Here is a 21,115-nt window from a genome sequence, read left to right on the forward strand (position 1 = left end):
TATCCCGCAATGGTTTATGTATGATTTCGTTTATGATTTAAGCCTACCGTGTGTGCCGTTTGGAGTTTGTCCCCGAGAATAAAAGGTTTGGCTTTGTCAGTTCATCAGCTTCATGTTGGGAAAATTCTCGAAGTAGGTTCTCTCGTCCTCTGCCGGGTCACCGAGTTTAAGCGACGCGTTATCGCCATGATGCGGAGCAGTCGTTTGATCATCCATAATGATCATGCGTGAGTTCTCATCGCAGTTTGGCAGATGTTTCCGCAAACCCTGTAAAAGAGAACTCAGAGTTTTCACTCGGTCGATCAAAAAAAGGAGTGTGATGTTTTCAAGGCTTAGATACGTTCAAATTTATGTGTTTTCTTGCCACCTTGGCTGCTCAGCACCAATGAGAAAACTATTCTTTGACTTAAAGTGGTCCTTCGAGTATTATTGGCTATTTACGTACTATTATTAGCTAATTTCCGGTGCTTACCGGAAGTGGCAATTTTCATCATTTCCATGTTAGCTAAACTTCGGCTGCTATAAGGCTGCATCGATGAGCAAACTCCCCTATGGTTTATAGTAGTCCTTTGCATGACTGGCTATTTACGCATTACTATTTGCTATTTCTTGGTATTTGTCGGAAGTAGCACATTTTCGTTCTTACCATACTTTGTGTTAGACTTCTCCCAAGTCGCATGTGTTACGGGTGGTGGTAGGTTATACGGGGACTGCCGAAGTATATTTGAGGGCCCCAAGAGCCAAGGGGTACTGGTGTAATTTTAAGAATTTTGGAGATTATTACTGGTAAGGGACAAGTGCATGTATATAGATTCAGTGATTCACTCGCATCCTTTTTTTACAACAGTGCTGTGTACGCCATCAACAATTAAGTATCTGCACTCATCTCCAATATTATGTAATTTGCCCTTATACCCCTGACTCATAGGGTTCTCATTACTACTAAAAAAAACACCAAAATCTTGCGATGCAAATCACAACAGACAGATTTATCAAATGATTATGGTATTGTCATGTACTCACGATTCCACCAAGTATGGAATATCCCCCATGTAAAATAGGGGAAGTCTGGGAATTTAAAAAGATAGCCATTTGAAATAGCATTTTGAAGTGGTTCAGGGTTAGAGAGCTCCTTAGTAAATCGATTTATTTGATTTTTTAAATACCTATTTTACGTGTTCCTACCTACGCCAGCCTCCTAACTCCCCCAACTTTTATATCTATGATCGTGTATGCGGATTGATTGTATTCCATCATAAATGATAATTTATACGACGCTAATACGGCTGTAGCAAGTATTCGAATTCGTTAAAAAAAATACGTCTGGCAAAAACAATGCGTAACTTGCGTGGTGAGTAGTTTTTCGGTACATCAAGCTTATTTATTTTTGTTTTGTTTTAATCTAAACTCGAGTGCTCAGAATCTCTGCGCAGACATACGGTCTGGTCCCAATTAATCCGTTTCTTTGACGCTCTACGGCATTATTTCAGTTCTTTGCCGAAAAACACGTGATATCGCGTCCTTCTGGCTGTAAGTGGTCTATTTAATTATGTTATGATGTATTATTTTTTTCTTCGAAAGTTCAATCGACCCGTGAATGAATCATTTGCGCACACAGTTCGCATAATATACCGACCGAGAGAGGGAACAGAGGAGATAGTGTGAAAAAAAAACTCTCCCGCATATGGTGTGTGTGTTTTATTTTTTCACCCGCTGAGCTTGTCAAGTTCACGCTTTGATAACGACGTAGTGGGAGCATGTGGCTCTCGTTCGCTGATATTATAATTTTTAAAGTTGGGAAAACTGGGGCCCTTATTTAATTTTTTTCCGTTGCGTGGGAGTTTTATTCAGGAGGTCCTATTGTGACAGCCGAAATCAAAACACATGCTTCGTTGCGATGAAGATTTCTTCGTTTCCGCCGTTCTTGCGGCCGGTTTAAAATATGCACACATTACATGCATGCAGATATATCACATGTGTCGCTGTGCGCGACTTAGCGCAGGTTTAAGGTTGTCAACTGGTTGTGGCCTTCAGGAAAGCTATTCTCCGTTGCTTGGGATTGATGGCGCCTAAGTTTCCTGACTTAGATTTCAACTTTTCCATTTTTGGCCAAAAATAATGTAATCTTGAAAAGATGATACTAGCAATTCTCCTTGCCTTAGAAAATTGAATGGAAGATCCCATTGTGAACAAAATTAATTGCGATTACAGTTTTGTTCAGGTAACCATTCTCCAATCTTTTGATGCATATTTTCATTTCGTGGTGTTTCCAAGTATAAATTTTTAATAAACTTGAACTTATTTTCGGAAATCAAACGATAAACAAGTTCGTAGATTATAATAGAGGTCAATTTTCTCGACTATTGACGGACCTTTGCACAATTAAAGGACATTAAACATTTCTGACCAAAAGTCGGATACCTTGGAGTCGGTGCCGGATCCATGGAAAAAAACGATTTCGCACGTACGACGCGTCACGCACTTTGTGGGACTCTCACCCACCCGGTTGGGGTGTCCCACACAAGGTGGGACCACAAAAGGTGTCCTGGGTGAACTGGGTGCAAGGCAGGATTCAGGACTTTTTTTCTAGGGTGGGGCGCAAGGGTCTGACTGGTCTTCTCACAGTTGGGAGTAAAAGCAACCTAAAATAATAATTGTACAAAATATTCTCTTTATGTTAATATGAAAGTTATTAGTATGAAAATATTAACAAGTTACATATATAATATGAACGGGTTTCGAGCCCGTATCAGAAATCTTGTCTATTTTTTAAACGTCTGAGCCCATGCCCCTAAACCGCCGATGCCTGTGTGGGCTCTCCCCTCACATATCCAAGCCAATTTTAAGGTTGGATAACTTGATTGAATGAGGTTGTTATTGCTGTGTATTGTACTGAGGGATATCAGTCGCGATAGCGAATTGAAATTCACATGCAAATTTGATGCTCGATTCTGAGAGGGTCAGCAATATCGCGTACATTAATACTTACGAGTTAATGTCTGTTTGCATGAATGACTTTTGAGGACCGGAACGGAACATTTACGAATGCATGAACAAAATTAGAACAGGTTCTATTTTCTGTGCATGTATTCGCACAAGTTGGGTGGTTATACGATGCATTTTGGCGTTTATTCTCGCGTTCATACATCGAGATGATAATTCACATTTTTATTTTACACTACTTACCAAAATAAAAAAATATGGCGGTAGGGCACCAAGATTTTCGTAAAATTAATTTTTATCTATTCAAGGAATTTTACTCACAATCCATTTTGTTCTTTTTCTTCCCGCAGGTTTTTAGATAGGAGGAAGTGGCCAGTGATTCTGCCCATTGCTAGGGTTCCCTGAAGGCCTTTTCAGTGTTGGTGCCAATTGACCTCAAGGCACCCCTCCTTGGGGTGATCCGCTGGCCTGGGGGTCGGGGGCCCTCTCGCGGCCATGGCGGGTGCAGGAGAGGAGGATGCCGCGGAGGGGGCGGTGTCCTGGCGTCTTGTGCAGTGCGCTCTGCTTCGGAAAGCTGCGCCCGCTGCCCAACACCCGGCGCACCCGCCCCTACTGCTGACGCTAGCCACGCACGCCATGCTGTTCGTCGGAAGGGAAGAGTGCGACCTCACGCTCAAGGTGAGGATGAAGCAGCCTCAATCCCTCAATCATTTTATGGTGTTTTTCTGTGGCCCCTTGTTGGTATGCAATACTATTCAGCAATAATGTCAGCAAGGGCGTACCAAGGATCAACTCTAGGGGGGGGAGGGGCAAGCCATGGTTGTTCAAGTTGTAGGTAAGATTTTAAGTATGGAAAAGGTGAATGAAATCAACATTTTAAGGAAACTGTAAAGGCCTGTTTACACAATACATTATCACGTACGAGTTAATGCCTTTTTGCATGATTGATTTTTGTGGACCGGAACGGAACATGTAAGAATGCATGAACAAAATTAGAACAATTTCTATTTTCTGTGCATACATTCGCACAAGTTGGGTGGTTACACGGTGCATTTTGGCGTTTATTCTTGTATTCATACATTTAGACATTAACACATACGTGTTAATGTACCATACATGTTAATGTACCATGCGTGTTAATGATCCATGTAAAAAGGCCTTAACAGCTCTTTATTAGTTTTTTAAATTATTTACTTGAAAAAATATTATTTTCCTTAAAGACATTTGTGATTTTGCTTCCAGGGGGAGGCAGCTGCCCCCTCCCTCCCCTCGCCGGGTACGCCCATGAATGTCAGTGATAATAGTCTGAGGTCTGATATGGGTGGCTCTTACATTATTTGTAAACATTGGTGAGATAAACACTCTCATAGGAGAGTCAATTTAAAGATTACCAACTTTGCAATTTTTCCACAAACAATGCAGATGGTTGCCTTCCCGGTATCCCTCCCCTTAATCTGCCATTATTCAAATGTACACTGACCTAGTAATTTCTCATTTCTTTTTATAATTTCGTGGGAAAAAGTCATTTAGCATCACGTAGTGGCTGGGGGGGAGAGAACAGAGAGTTTTCTTCTTCTCTTCTTTTTCTTATTCTTTTTTAACAGAAAGTTTCCTTCATCTTCTTCTCCTCCATCTTCTCTATCTGTCTTCTCTATCCATCTATGATCCAAGTGAACTGTTAATCATCCCTTGTGCAAGCTGCAATAGATTCCTTAAAAACTGAGTGCTAACTTTGGCTTTAATCAAAAGATTTCATTTGTTTGCTTCAGCAGTTTTATGTGAGAAGTCTCACTTTCTCTTATTGGCGACTTTACTAATAATGTCATGGACTCATGAGTGGATTTCCAGTTTTCATTATTGATGCTAATTTTCCAGAAATTATAGACTTTCACTAATGTTACTATGCATTCACCATGAAAATGTATTTCATAGATGGCAGTTAATCTTCTTTCCTGTCTATGCCTTAGTATATAATGTTGTGATATCTAGTTGTTGCAGTTATATCCAAGAGACGTAACCCTGAGGAAATCGTTAGGAAAGTAATGAGATGTCTTAGCTTCCCATCCATATTGTTTAATGTATTTGATGTATTTCATGCCAATTAATAAGCTATTTTTAATGTTTAAAAAGTAAATTTTCATGCTGTGGATGTCATTGATATGATATAAACATTATTTTTACTTTCTTAGGTCCCCCTTGCAAATTTTTTCTATTTTTTTATATTTACAGGCATTTCTGTAATTAATGCTCCCTGGCAGTCTCTACTGTAAAAAGAATTTGAGTGTAGAATATTTATTGTAAATCGGTAAATGTTATTAGCAGCTGTCCCGTCAAGTTTTCTCCCAAGCACCTCCTTATCTATTGTTTTCATTTTTCAATGGGTCCAAACAAGACTCTTACTTGCTAGTTTGATCATTTTAATTCCATTAAAATAGCATATGTCTCATTCAGATTGTGCATTCATATATTGACCTTTATTTTTGGCTGGGCTCAGGAATAAATTGCTTGTAATAGCAAATTATTTTTTGCCATTAGGCAGGCTGGTTAATCCAACATATCACAAGCAAGCCTTCAGTCTTACCCTTTCATCAATTTCTTTATTGAAAATTCAGAAATTAAACTATGCATTTCATATGCTGAGTGAAGCCTCAAGTTTTCTGGTCCCGCAAAATGCAATTTCACTTGAAAAGAACCATCAATTAGATAAGTCTTTGGTATTTATTTTATGTGAATTCTCCCTTCTCTAGGCAATATTTTGGAAAAACTGGGATGATTACTACTCCACGAGAAAATTACTTAATTTGCTCTTCCTTTAGAATTTAGTTGAATCTCACCAGCTATCCATGAGATCATCCCATTGAGGTTACCCGAATCTGAGTTATTTCTTTTTTATCAAAGTGATCCAAATCATTGTGTTGCTTGCATAATTGTGTTTTGAAGTTTTTGGTCTGGATATCATGCAATTCTGTTTAATCTATGCTCATTTTTTTTAAAAACAAGTCAGTGTTGTTATTGTTCCAGTTTAATAAATTATTTCTGTTATTTTCCAATAAATTTGCCATCAAAGTGAATTCATAAGCTGCATTTTTTGTTTGTGATACTATCCTTACATATTTCTTCTAATGATGAACTTTTTATCAATTTCAAGCTGCCATAGCCTCTTAGAAGGTAAGAATCTGATAAGTTTCTGTAAAAATGTAAACTTAAGCTATATTGCTTAAAATAATTTCCATAGTGAAAGTAGGTGCTGGTTGGCCTACTACCCTTTTTGCCTTATTTTTTGTAACTTTTTCTTTGCATTCCTTCACATCATAACTTTGGAGTTTTTGGTTTGGATCATTCCTGTGTGGATTCTCGATACTCAGGGTGTTTTGTATGGTACACATTTACTTTTGAGAGAGGAGTTTTTGGCAATTAGTTAGAATGATTTTATAAAAATACAATCATTGCATTCAAAAATATGCTATGTTAAGTAATATCTTTGAAAAGTGATTTAGGTACAAACTATTTGAACGGGCTATATTACTCTTTTTATCAAATTAAGGTTGCAGAAAGTTAATGTTTTGTTCAAATCACTAATTTTTATGAGTCTTGGTTTTGTGGTTTACCTGATGTTGAAGTTTAAATTGACTTGAGCATTATTAGCCTGGTTTCTTTTTGTAATATTTGTTACGTTTTTATTAAATAAAATCATAATTTTTCTTTATATTCTCCTTAAGTTTAAAGATAAGAATGCTTTTTCATCATATTGATAAATACTTGTTTGTTCTTTCTTTTGCAGTCAAGAAGTGTAGATAAACGTCATGCAGTCATTAATTTTGATTACAAGGAGAAGAAGTTTCAAGTGAAGGATCTCAATAGCTCAAATGGGGTAAATATTATCTTTGCTAGCCATTTCATAATACATATATATTTTTTTAATTGACCTTTCTTGTGTAATTTCGAAGACAGTTTCAAATTTAAAGTTTAGTTGGCATTAATAACTAAATTTTCCTCTGTTGAACTGTTGTTGTTGATGTTTTCTGTTACCAATTTCTTCATCTATGGGTACCTACTAAAGAATGAAGAGTTTCTTTGGCCTAATAATAATAATATTTATTGTTCTTGGACAATTGTCCATTAAAAACATACAATAGCTAGAGCATACAAGAGAGCTCGCCAAATAAACTTTTACAAAATAAATCAAATATTTCCAAATGGAATACAGCACAGCTAACACACCAGGACATAAAAATCAAATCTTGAAGTTACTCAATCAATCATAGCAAGAAACCCTAAGTATACATAGTGTACACACATACTCATCACAATATTTAGGGTAGAACATGAATAATGATAAATCATCTACTCCAAAAAATATGGCATGCAATTTCAAACAGACCTGAGGTAAATATAATGAAACATTAAATATGAATGGTTCAAATCACAACGATATGTTCCCTAATCATTCCATTGATGGACACAATAATTCCTTTGTGATTTAAGCTCATTCATATTTTTTTCTCTGTGGGAGAAGTATTTCCTCTGAGAAGGCACGAAAAACTGTTGGCCCTCATAGGCTCATTTTTAGTTCAACTGCACCATTTATTGAGGACTAAAAAAATAGTTGCCAAATTTAAACATTTTAAAACTTGTGTGGCAGCTATATTTTTACTCTCAGTCATTTACTGTCTCTTTCTTTTTCTCTTTGCAGACTTTTGTCAATGAAGTAAGAATTCCTGGACAGACATACGTTTGGCTAGAAAGCATGGACCGTCTAAGGTTTGGTTATGATATCCTTTATAACAACTGTTACCAATAATCATTGGGTAAATAATGAATGATATCACTAGTTAACAATGGTTCTGATTGCCATTTGAATGTTTTAATATAGTTTATATTGATAGCCTCATTTACCTCTTAGCAATATATTGTTGTGCTGTAGGACTCTCAGGAGTACGCTTAAAAGTGCTAACCATTTTCACCTATCGTAAATCCACACCCGAGGGGTTACATCAGTGACATAACCTCATTGAATATTTTTTTGCTGGCCACAAAATTTAGGCCAAAGTAATCAAAAGAATGGATGGTGTCCATATTTTGTCCAATGTTTAGTCATTAATAAGTGGTCAGTCAAGAAACTTTGGGGCAAAATCCAATGTACCACATGGCATAGACCCATATGTCACTTTCTAATCATCACACGCTGCTTTGAAAATTATGAAAAAATAAAAACGAAAGCCTTCATTTAAAAACACCAAAAATGTTATAGAATTAATGAAACAGATGTCATTGAGCAATGTAGAAGTATTCTAATAGTTTGACAATTTAAACAGTGATTGATGGAAGAGCGGCACATGTAGGAGCCATTTTCGTCTGGGTAACCACTTCCATTTTGAGCGCAATATCCGGAAAGCAAATGCCAGCATTTCTACTGGCAAAATGGAGCCCATAACATAGGTCCAATTCCAATCGGACTCCGGCTAAGCTACTTTGCTAACCGATGATGTCGGGGATCACCATCATCTTCAAATACTGGAAGAAGTGGTCCATTATTGAAAAGATTTATTTTTGACTGTTTATCTGCCACAGTAAAGGGTCCCACAAAGAGAATCCATAGGTGAGAGGGAGGGATAGAAGTGCAATTGAGAAGGGAAGACATGGGTGGAGGTGTGCGGAAGAAGGAATGCCAACTCAGGCAAAGGCACTTCTCAGGAGACAGTAAGTGGAAAGCACAGACATCAGAGATGAACACAAAGTCATAGGCTGGTCAGTAATGTTACACCTGGTAAAATCATCTTTCCATCTATTGTATCCATCACCAAGTCAGAGACCGATAATCTGAAATCTGACTTCCTTTTATGGGCATAAATTGTGCTTGTGTTGCATTGGATAAATGTCAGTGGCTCGCAGTGTTTTACTTCATTGTGTTGCCAAACTTGACTTGCTTTCTTTCTCTCTTTCCTCATTTTCTTCAGGCTTTGCCTGATCTATCTTAGCCACGCCTCATGCTTAATTTTGAGTCTGTTTTCACTCCCTCATTATCTTGTCTTAAAAAAAGTGCTGGAGTACAAATTGCTCTTTTCTCGAGTTAAATGTTAAAGTAAATTATCATCAGATATAAAGTTATTTTTCTCATGGAGCATGAGTAATGGCACAATTTTTGTTGAGATGATTTCCCTCCATGATATGTAATGTGCCAAGACTGTAATAGTCTATATGTGGTTGCAAACTGTCTTTAAAATCCTCCATAATTTATTCTTGTTTTTTATAAAATTCAATATTTTTTGTATAATTTAACCTTTTCTCTGCCATTTGATAACAAAAATCTCATTTTACCCCGGAAATGATTTCTTTTAATTGTGTTACTAAATTAGCACTTTCACTCTGGCTTACAGTATTCTATTCTGGCCCTGGAGGCAGCCATCAGGACATTTGTCATTACAAACTAAAAATAAAAATTTGGACATTTATCCAGTGGGGAATTATTCAGTTTAAATTAATAGCCAATATTCGCTTTAAAATAGGTGTCTTGGTCATGACAACATGCGTGGTGTTTGGTACCTTTGTGAGCCGCTGTTATTCTGCCTCTTAGCAAGACCTGTCGTGACTCAGTGGTAACCCATGTTAGCTTTTGTTAGGTGCATGTGTTTAAATTTTTAAAATCCTTTTTCTGGGGTCCTTGTCAATCATCATTGTTCAAGGAAATGTTTTTTTTTAAGGTAAAATTTAGTGGGCTATTATGGTGAACTGTAAAAAAAATTTTTCAGCCTCTGCTGTGAAATGGTTAATGCTATTTTTAGAGGTTACATTTCATGAAAGCTCTTGAGTGTTGATTTCCTTAATAATTCTTACATTCCACCATCTACCAAGTTCAAAAATTAGTGAAATCATTTAGTGAAGGAGAAGCTCAACAAGATATCAGCAATACTGCCACTATCTCTGCTCCTGTTTTATGTGAAGCAGTGAAGGATGTTGTCAAAAAAGCTCAGGTTAGTCATTTTATATTTTATGTATTAAGATTTATATGAATGCATATAGGTATTTGTATGAGCCTATCAATCAATCTCTATAAATCATCTGTAAATGAACTGGAATTTGGTATTGTTCTCATTCTCCTTTGGATATGTTGTAAATCAAGGGCTGAGGATGAATTACATTGGGCTGAATTTCAAAGGTGTAATGAATGTGACAATTTTTATTTTCACCATCATTTTTACTATTACATATTAGTTTATGTCAGGAGGATAACCCCCCCAAACAAATCCAAGGGAAAGGGATTTTTTCTGAGGCTAATAATTTTACACAGAAACCAAGCATAATCTTTATGTAGATAGTGTATTATTTTATTGAGGGTGAAGGTAGTCATTGGCTTAGAGGAACAAATACCAAGGTATTTGCATAGAAGTTGAGCCTGAGGAACAGGTACTAAATGGTTAAGTTTCTGATTCATCAGATATGACCATTTTGGAAGTTGCCAATGATGTTATCTTTATTGAAGAACACTTCATTATGTATATTGAAATCACTATAAATAGCCTTCACCACAAAATCATGTCATCAATAATAACTTTTGTGCTGAAGTTGCATCTGATGACAAGAATTCAACTTTATAGTCTGCATTCATGGTAAATAAAGCATTTTTTGGTATTCCCATTTCAAATCCTTGTGGTCTGAGGTGCAAGTTCCAGGAAAGGCAACAGCCTGCACCGTGGGGGATTCAGGATAGGGACAAGAGGGTCAAGTGGGGATTCTGAGGAGGTAACCTCAAAGTAGTACTGGGGGTCCGAACAAAATTACCATTTTATCTCGTGTTAATAGGATACCATAGTGGGGGCCTATAGTCCCTCCTAGCTCCTCTCTGGATCCGTTACTGTGCCAACATACCCTGCATGTTGGAATCTGGTATACTCGTGACTTAGTCCAGGGTTATCTCTATTCAAACCAGAAATTCTCAATATGAAGGTGCAGAATTTCAGTTTGTATTGTTAGCTTCAGTGTATTTGGGAGTAGCATTGGTAGGGAGGTGCTCTTTATGAAGGATAGATCTTGATATGGTGGCAGAATTTACATATTTTCATTCAAAAATCGAGGTCCAAAGTTATGAAAGCAAGTTTTCAAATGGTATTGGTATAGCAATTAAAGAGTGAAAAGCTCTGAAAATCAAAACATGCGATGGGTAATACATAGTAGCTGTACTAACTCAGGCTAAGACACAGGCATGTAAATTTCATACAGGATAAGGGAGTCTGTTCCTTTCCTCACCATACCACAAGAATCCTAACACAGTGAGGATTTGTGATTGAGTTTTTGAAAGCTTCACCTAATATTTGAACCCCAGACCCTTTGGACAGTAGTCAAGGGCCCCTGTAGACTACCATGAGTAGTGTTTACACTATCTTCTGATAATTTACACTATCTGTGAATCAGGGTTTCCACTCTTCTAGTTAACCAAGAAAGTCAATGAATTTCCTTGCATCTGAAAAGCTAGGAAATGGTGGGGAAAATGACTAATGAATTAATCTGAATAATCTCAGTTGCTAAAGTGTGATGGTGATATATCCTATTTCTCTCAAACATTAGTACATATATCTTCAACATTTAAATATACCATGCTCAATGTGCTGTGATGGTGCTCCATAGAAGTTAATATACACATTACTATTTGGTAATTTTTTATACAATTTGTTTTAAGGTTAATAGTTAACCAAAATCGTCAAATTTTTATCACTTCTAAAGATAAATATTTTGTGAAATTAATATTATCAAAATGATTGATAATCTCAAAAAATAGTGTAGATAAGTCAAGAGTTATCAGTTTGTTATTGCAGTGTCCTAGGAAATTGATAGTCTACAGTCTGACCACTGAGAATTGACCAATGGCAGGCAGGAGGGTCTAGTTCAGGGAAGGGATCAAGGTTGCCAGGTAAGAAAGGGAAATGCCCATGTCACATGTAAACAAAAGGGTTTTGTGAAGAAAGGAGCTGGTAGGGACGAAAAACGTGAAACACACAAAATAAGAATCCTGTGTTTTGGTGATTCAAATAAAGGGCTAGTTTTGGTGGTTCAGGCTTGTTTTGGTGCTTCATATGCATGTGACAACGTTGCATGACTAGGTGAGGGTGTGAGGTGCGTTTGGGGGACAGGGATTGGCTGAAAATCATGCTGTGCAGGGTTTTCCACCCCTCCTTTTTGTTGTTATTGGACAACTAGCCTGCCTGCAGGACTGTAGTGGGTGGAGTGGTTGACGATTGAAGGGTCTAGTTCAAATTCTGTGTAAGGTCTTGAGATAACTTCAAATAAAAATTCCACTCGTGTAAGGTTGCCCTAGGAACTGGCTGACCACCCTGAATGTGTGATATTCAGTTACATGTGGCTTTGTCTGGGGTGAGCTCTACCCTCACTTATTGACCAAATCAACTTTCAAAGTAAAGAGGCATCGTTGGAATGGTTTCAAGGGTGGATTTAGCATCAAGTTTGGGGGGGGGGTGTCATGACCTGGGTTCAGGGAGTATGGAATACCCTCGAGAGAGAGGGGGTCCCAGTGTAAATTATTTTTTTAATACCCATTTTTATTCATTTTGGAGCCTAAAATTTCATTTTTATTCTAATCAAGAGATGAAATTGAACAATTTTTGACATTTAAGGTTACAAAACAATTAAACTAGTGAAATTAAAAATTTTGGATAAAATTTGGGGGTGGGGTCATGACCTATTTATACCCCATGAATAGGCCCAATGATGCCCTGTGGTTTGGATTGAGTTTGAAGGATTGGGAATTTAGGGACGAAAGAAGCTCTCACTGTCATGAAGATGATGTGAGCTACCACTATACCCTGAATGTGTGTTATTCACTTGCATTATCTGGGCTGAGCTCTACCCTCACCTATCAAACCTGCTTCCGTATTTAGTGAGTACTGGAGAGGCTTCCCTGATAGATATAAAAATCAAACATTACAGCATATGAAACTTCTTTTCCAATCAGGCGCTGTCCAATGGCTCAAATACTTTATCAGCAAACCTCACGCCTGAGGCCCCCTTGAGGCATTCTAGCAGCGAGGGAATCCTCACGGGGAGGAACCAAGTGAATGGAGGTGGTGCCACTGGATGCCAGCATGCCCCGCACAAGCACCACACCCTGTTCCCTAGCAGCCACACAGAACAGAACTCCATGGAGCCCGATTCTCTCCAGGTCGAAGCTTACGGTGGCAGTGGCGAATTGGCTCCGACTCATGAGAAAGCCCCCCCGACCCCAACATCGCCCCAAGTGCAGGCGATGATACCTCCACCCCAACCCACTGCCACGCAATCGCCCGGACTGCAGAAGCAGCAGAGTGTTCCTGGTTTTCAGTGCACAATGCCCGGGTCCCCCGTAAGCAGTATGGTGGGGGAGGCCAAGGGAACGGTGATGGACCTCGTCATGGACCTTGAGGATAGTGTGCCAGTGCTGGATCCAAGTGCCATCCTTGCCTTGGACCCCACGATGGGGTCTAGAGAGGAGGAAGTGAGTGAGTTGGACAGGAAGCTTTCAGTGTCAAACCTTCAGGCCAGCTCTAGCATGGGCAGCATACACTCAGCCTTCTCCGAGGATTCACTCACGGGCACTGAGATGACAGCCCCTGTCACGGAGATGATCAGCAGTTGCCCTGGTGGTATGTATTGAAATTAATTGAATTTTTTATGTGGTGCTCGTTTAAGTGTTAAAATCAAATGGAATTTAACATAAGTTTTTGTGGAATGACATCCTGATTTTATGACAAGGGACGGCACTTTTTCCATAAATTTAGTAATTAATATACGACGTGTTTCAATGGTTGGTTGGTTGCCTATATTTTGAAGCACTAATCCCATACCTATTCTCCTCCAGCACTACTGTTCAGAAGATTTGATAATCCTTTTTCCTTTCCATTTTGTCTGAACAGACTCTGTACTTGAAAATGACCTAACAGTCAATATATGCTGTTCTTGTATTCAATAAATTTGTGGAAAAAGTGGTATCTCTCTTTTTTACTGAATTGGAACAAAGTAAGTTTAAAATTATACCATGCAAAGGTTGATATTAGATCCAAGGACAGAATTGAATTCAAGTATTCGAGGTGAAAAGAGAAATTAGTATTATGTTTATTTTCTGTCAGTTCTTTATACTTAAGAATATTTTTCTCACATTTATTTTCCATCTAATTCTTTGATTCAACAGCTATTATAGTAAATTATTGGATTTCACTGCTTCAGTAGCATATCGGTTGCAGTATTTGAATGCATATGTACCTTAACCACAAGGGCAATATTTCATTCCACCATTGCTGAAACAATTATCCTGCAATTATACCATAATCCAGTCCTATATTTTCCCTGAAAATATGGGACTCACCTAATATTGCTCACCTAGTAGCTCACCTAATATTGCAACAGCATATTCACATATATTTCTTACATAAATGCATTTGAAAGGATCTAACTTTATTTTAAACCCAGACTTTGATTCCAAGTTATCTATGCTGAATACATTACTGAATGCAGTGCTTGGCTAAGCATTGTATAAAACTGTCATTAGGAACTATTCACACCTTCCTTTTTCCTTACCCTTGCTGCCCTGCAATTCTTTCTGTTCATGCACAGAACATTGGAATGGATTGGAATTAGGAAAGGAGTAAATTGCTTTGTATTTTGATTCAGAATTGAAAGCAATATCAAGCTAAGCTTGATTACTACGTCATCAACAGGCATCAAGAATGGAAAGGAAAGAGGAATATTGAATCTTCTTCTTGTGGACTACTGAACAGTTGTGGTTTAGGAAAATAAGTCTGTGAGTCAGTGAGTTTAAAGTTAAAGGCGACCAAAAAATGTTTTACTGTAGTTATACTACTAGCAGAAAATGATACATATATTGGTAGAAGTCTGCATTGTAATGAAAGAGAGTGATGCATTGATAACCTGGCATTATCAGTGTATTTAAAGTAAATCAGTGTATTATTTTATTTATTTTAGTACAGTTAAAAACTGTTGCATGATTTGCGGATAATAATTTGCAGAAAAACTATTTGGAGGTCTGTTTGTTTCAAAACCAAGCACCAGTTTGGATTGGCATTTCACTCGGAATCTCGCAGTAGGTACCTTGATCCTTCGTCTTATTATCACCCATGTTGAAATAAGGTCCATGGTGTTATGATTTTTTTATTCATTCATTTTTTACTCAATAATATTTTTTGCTTTATCAAGACGTATAGTATCAGAACTGAACTCGTTTTATTTTTCTTACCATTTACAATGTTAATGTGAGGTTCTACCATCAACAATAACTGATATCATATTTCAAGGTAAATATCACACCAATATTTGATAACGCGCACCCGGTATATTATGTTTAAACATATTGTCCTGGTGTGTCTTGAACTTTGCTCAGTTATACTTTAAATTGATTTATTATAAGGTTTTATTTTTCTTTGTTGTGATCATAAAATAATAGGTTTTTCCCATCCTCTTCTTACCTGGGCTTTGCACCTGCACTGGTGAAAGTAAAAATATTTGTTCTCAGAAACAGAAAATGAATCCTCAGATGCTGACTTGGATGTTGAGGGCATTGATTCGAATGCCAACTCACTAGCTTTGAAGTAGCTGTCACTGCTGTTGTTATACCATCATTGGAATTAAGGCACTGGTCTCTGTGATCAATGTCACTTCCAGTCAGATACTCCAATATATTTTGATCTGTATTAAGTGATCTTTTTGTCATATTCTCAGCCGTGGGAACAGTAATGCTGGCATACTTGTCCAAATTTCTCAAGGTGAAAAGAGCAGTGGTATTTAAGCACAGAACAAACTCGTCAACCTCAGAAGGGATTGATAATTGAGACAGAATGGAAGAGAAACCACATTTTATAATAGCATTTTTGAGGATTGGAGGGAGAATCAGAATAAGTTATTCCAAGGAAAATCTAATTATGCAAATGCTTTTTCTGAGAGAAGCTCCGCAGTAGTCTTGTATGCTCTTGGTGGTGGGCACATTCCAAATGATAACCATAGTTCAGCTAAGTAGAAAATAATCTGTTCGGAGGAAGAAATTTGAATATCACCCAATGTATTTAATGGATAGTCAGATTTCTGAAGGCAAACTTGGAATCAAGTAAAATATTTCAGCAGTGCAAATATTTGCGTTCGAATGGAATTGTTCATTAAATCTGTTACTATTAGTGGTTGTGTTTCATTTAAAATGTGTAAATTCACAGAAAATAATGAGGAACTCATTTCAAATTAAATAATTTAAGAGTAAGTAACAAGTATGCATGTTCCAAACTTGACTTATAAACAATTATTAATGGATTCTATCCAAAAATGTTTGGTACAGAGAAACAGGAAGAGTCTCTTGATATTCAGGTCTGTAGATATGCATTAGAAAAATTTCTGCCATCTCAAAATGGTTAAATACCCATTTTCTGCATAAATAAACAAGTTTGTTCTTGAAAACTATGTAGTTACTTCTCCCTCAATGTTGTTACCTAGCCACAATTAATGGTATGTTGCAGCTGCACATTCACTATATGAGCAGTAAAGAGGAGGAGTAGGGTTTGGTCTGATGGATTTAGCATGCAATATGACTGGAAAAATCTTCAATGGATATCTACTAGTATTCAGGAGTGAAGAGTAGTGGCAAAACAATTTTGGCACTAAAACCTGAAGCTAATGTTGGTCATTAGTTTCATTGCTTTTCTTTTCTTCTGTATGGGATTGTTCCTACACGTCAAAAATAAGCTTTTACTTCAAATTTTACTCTTAAATTCGGCTGTTTAAAAACTTACACTTTAATTTCTCTTGAGTGGTTTTGATATCTATATTTCTGTTATAAGTTACAGTGAAGATAAAGTACTTCATCGCATGCTACTGAAATCTCCACTCTTACAATGAAAATACTTTTTTTTAATGAGATTCTCTGCATCATAGTCAATAGTGCCGCAATTATCTGTAATTTGATTAATTATTCAAATGGCTAATCCACATAACTTCCCAAGCCAGTCCCCGCTTGCACTTCCCTACTCTGCCTTCCCTTCACCTTTATAGTCTCCTTTTCCTACCTTTCTTGAACTCTAAAAATTGATTTCATAATCCGTCTCTCTTGGTCATCCATTGTGGCTCTCCTCTCAATTAGAAGATAATGAAATACTGTATTCTTCTGTGATATTGATTTGACATAATTGGTTTCAACTTTAAATATTGTGGTGCCTTGAAAAAGCATTTAATTCTAAAACTATTATATGGTCATTAAAGTATTTGTAAAGTCGCAGTGTGGAATGTAGAAAATGACAAACGACCAAAATACTAAAATGAGAAAATAGTTTATTGTCTATTTATTAATGAATTTTACATTTCTGATGACATATAAGTTGAATATGGACTAAAAACTCATCATCATTGGTCGTTGATCCAAAGATTCGTTTGATGCCGAACTAAATTCTATAATGAGCACTTCTTTTCACAGTTAACTTAATATTTCTCTTTCATTTCCTTCATTATATATTTCGCATATATCCTAGGTCTTTCTTAGCTCTTGTTATCTTCCAAATGTCCCTTGTCGATTGTCTGCGTTAAGCCATTATGTCTCATGAAGTTGTTGATTAAGTTGTTCCATCATCTTCTTCAGGTTTTAATCAAACTTCTTTTCTTTCCCTCTAGCACATCCTCATTATTCATCTTTTTCAATCCATGTATTTTCATCATTAGCAACCGATTTTGAATTCTTCCACCCTTGATTTATCCACTACTGTCATTGTCAATGCCTCAATACTATATATAAGCATGCTCCTGATGTTAACAAAGATGATTCATTTTTGGTGAATTGTTTCCTTACTTCTTTTTTTATATTCTATACTGTTAGTTTATCCTTCTTTTCATGGAATGTCCTTTTTAAAAGAGCTAGCCTGCCAACAATGTCTAGGGGCTGGTCGAATCAGCAGATAGCAGAATTTTATTTCATTAATGGCTTTCTTAATGAAAACGTTGAACATTACACAAACCAGAGCACAGCCTTTCGTTATTCTGGGTTCTCCACTGTTGGACATGAATTTTATCACAGCCACTTGGTTTTATAGAAAGTGAATTTCCGTGATTCTAGAGCACTCCAGTCTGTGTAATCTATGGGAGTGCAATCCTTGCCTTGAAAGTACTTCTCCAAGTTGGCAAATGCTTGGGGCATCAGTTTCTTATATTCAATAGGGTGGTTTCCTATTATTTTTTTATTGCCTAAATCGAAAGATTATTACTCCTGGAGTACGTATTTCACGCTTTTAAATTTTTAAATGACGATATCTATTTTTCGCGATCAAATGAAAAGTGAAAAATTTCAAGCGCGCGAAAACGCGACGCGTAAGTAGGAATGAAGGGAAAAAGTCTGTGCGACGCATTTCTGGTTCCCCCTCCCACCTGGTAGGTGACCTTGATCGAGGCTCTGACCGCTGATAGGACGCAGGATGCTAACGGGTAGCTGAGTACCTTCCTGTCTGGTAGCGCATGGCATAAAAAAAGGTTTATTAATACCTTATCAAGCGAAGAAAACTTTCCGACCTTAGCCAGTTTTAATAGGTGATTATTAAGACATGTTTCCCTGAGCTCTGTGCCTTATGCATGCATTGGTAGCCTCTGACGATGCATAACTCCTATCCTCTCGTGTAGAAACTAGGTCCCTGTGACGTCACGTGGAGTGGAATCGCATGGGCGCCAATCTGGCCTTTTTCAAATGAGGATAAAATTTGACCCTTGCCATTTGTCTAAACCGGTATTTCAAAAACCAAATAATTTGTGTATTATGAATACACTAATGGTGGGTAACGAATCGCCATCAATGCCTTTTGTTTTCTTTGATGAAGGAAACTACCCTATTCTCTACTGTATGAGCAAACTATAGGCTAATATCACATCCCTTGTGCCCTTACTTTACCTGAATCTGAATTGGCCATCATCCAGGAAGTCCTCTACTTTCCATTCTATCATGCTGTACATGATTCTTGTTAGTAGCTTCAATGCCTATGTTGCCAAGGCGCATCACTCTAAAATTGTCTATATTCTTTGCTTTATTATTTTTGTAACTAGGAACATAGATATTCTTCTAAAATTGTCTTTGTATCTCTGTTCAAGAGTTAATGTTGCTGACGGTTTTGTATAGCTGAGACAGTGTCTTCTCTCCTGAATTTTTGATTGGCTTTGCCAAAAAGTCATGAAAAGCGGTTTCTTAATTTATTTGCAGGTGCTCTTGTTAAGCCCTATTCAATTTTCATACTTTCTTTGTTTTCTTTGGTGATTTCTTCAGTTTTTTTTTATTTTAGGCAATATTTTATCATTACTTAGTTCTGGTCACTTTCAGTGTCTACCCTGGGGTACATGTTGTAATACATATTTCACCTGGTTCCTGAATCGGTTTCACTGTAATGTTGTCAATTTGAAATCTTCTTTGGTTTCCTGGTATGAATAAATTCACCAGCTATGATGCATAAATGCTTTATAACTGGGCATCATCAATAGATGGCTAGCCAATAATACTCCCAGATAAAGATTCCGTATTTGGAGACAAGTAGGACTTAAATGTAAAAGTCCAAAATTCATCTATAAGAGGACCATCATTCAATAAGCCCATAGTTATGTATCACATATTTTCTATTTTCCAAGAAACTTCCTCATCCCATATCTAGCATCATCTAAAGCTGCCTGAGTCATGCCTTGTGAGAAGTTCAAAAGCTAAGTTGATGTTACACAACCTAATTTGTTGATCAAACAGATGGATCAGACTTTTATGGAATTAGCATTTTAAAAATATTTTTCTGCACTTACCGAAATGTGAATTGAAATTATTGTCAGTACATTTTGAGTTAAGAATATGGAACCAATTAAACTTGTTTCCTTTTTAATCCTTCTGCATTTATATAAAGCTCGTCAAGACCCTGGACTGGATTTTTGCTTGCCTCAAGTATAAAATAGCAACCATAATATTTCTTAGTGCCTAAATGAAGCTGGAACCTGAAATAGGTCTACTAAATCAAGACGTATGTAGGATCTTCTGTTACGTAGAACGAAGACTGTCTTTATCACTTTGAGTTTAGATTTTTTTGGTCAATTTTTTTTTCAAGGGGTCCTTTTCATAATTTTGCTGGAATTTTTTAGGGGTGCCCTCTACCCTCCTCTTAAGCTTTGTTCACCTCCTATAAACCTGATGACTCACCTCTCTCCAAAAACTTTCAAATGTTAAAATAATACCTTGAATATGTAACATTTTGATGATAAACCTCCCCCATTCTCTGTTTATTCATTTATTGTGGCTTTAAAAATCGAACAGATAATTATATAATTATCAATTTTAATTTTTGGATTTTATTAATTTAAATATATATTTTAATAAATATATATTTAAATTAATTTTTTATAAAAAATTATTTTTTAAACTTTTGCTGTTACTTATTTATTAGGAATACTACCTCTTTTTTACATACTTCTCTCGGCTACTATTTGTGGAGGGTGTCTCTTGCTGTCCATTATCGCTGACATTTTTATTGATTTATCATCAAAACTTGTCAACAACCCTAAGATTCGTTTGAAGCAGCCATCCACTCTATTCTCCTATCAGCCAATATTTTCACGTTAACGTTTTATTCATTTCCTTCCCATCCCTAATCACTTGATCTATTTATCTCGTCCGAAGTCTTCAACTGCCGCTCTTAAAAAGGAATTACTTCCACTTGTCCTTCGATGAATGATTTCATTAGGCCATTACGCCCCATCAAGTGGGCGGTTAGGTCATCAACGGAATTTGGTCTTCTCAGGAATTTTGGAAGACCTGTATATTTTTCCACTCTTCCTAGTAATAGATGACGTCCTTACTTAGTGTATTCATTTCTTTTTCATTATTCGCGAACAGTAATCGTTACGCAGGTTTTACGCGAATTAGGCTGGGAGCCGCTAGAGAATCGGAGGCTAGGTGTTAGGCTTATACTGATTGAGCAATTTATAACAGATATCTTTTAGAGCAACATGCAGGAAATCATCTTCGAACTTCATCGTACTTGTAGGTTGTTCAGATACGAAAAATGAAGAGTGATAATTTTCCGTAGGCATAGGTTCATGCCTTTTCATAGGGGTTTTCACAAAATTTAATGATTTAACGGGCACGTACTCCCATGCCCTCGATAAGGGCAACTTACCCTGGCTGGATTTA

The 21,115-nt window shown here is 36.9% G+C and overlaps 1 protein-coding gene across 7 annotated transcripts in view; it reads left to right on the forward strand.

Moving 5' to 3' along the window:
- Window positions 1-21,115, forward strand: part of LOC124167108 — a 428,168-nt gene that overhangs the window by 170,409 nt on the left and 236,644 nt on the right. For 6 of the 7 annotated variants that reach the window (XM_046544902.1, XM_046544906.1, XM_046544904.1 and 3 more), the window contains 5 exons: window positions 3,294-3,621; window positions 6,725-6,814; window positions 7,637-7,715; window positions 9,778-9,914; window positions 12,908-13,574. In XM_046544902.1, the coding sequence (XP_046400858.1) occupies window positions 3,439-3,621; window positions 6,725-6,814; window positions 7,637-7,715; window positions 9,778-9,914; window positions 12,908-13,574 (1,156 nt within the window). In that variant the 5' untranslated portion in view covers window positions 3,294-3,438. Of the gene's footprint in view, window positions 1-3,293; window positions 3,622-6,091; window positions 6,112-6,724; window positions 6,815-7,636; window positions 7,716-9,777; window positions 9,915-12,907; window positions 13,575-21,115 lie in introns of those variants that run through there. The other variant, XM_046544908.1, reaches the window with a different exon arrangement.

Source organism: Ischnura elegans, chromosome 10 (assembly GCF_921293095.1).
Source record: "Ischnura elegans chromosome 10, ioIscEleg1.1, whole genome shotgun sequence".
Classification (NCBI taxonomy): domain Eukaryota; kingdom Metazoa; phylum Arthropoda; class Insecta; order Odonata; family Coenagrionidae; genus Ischnura; species Ischnura elegans.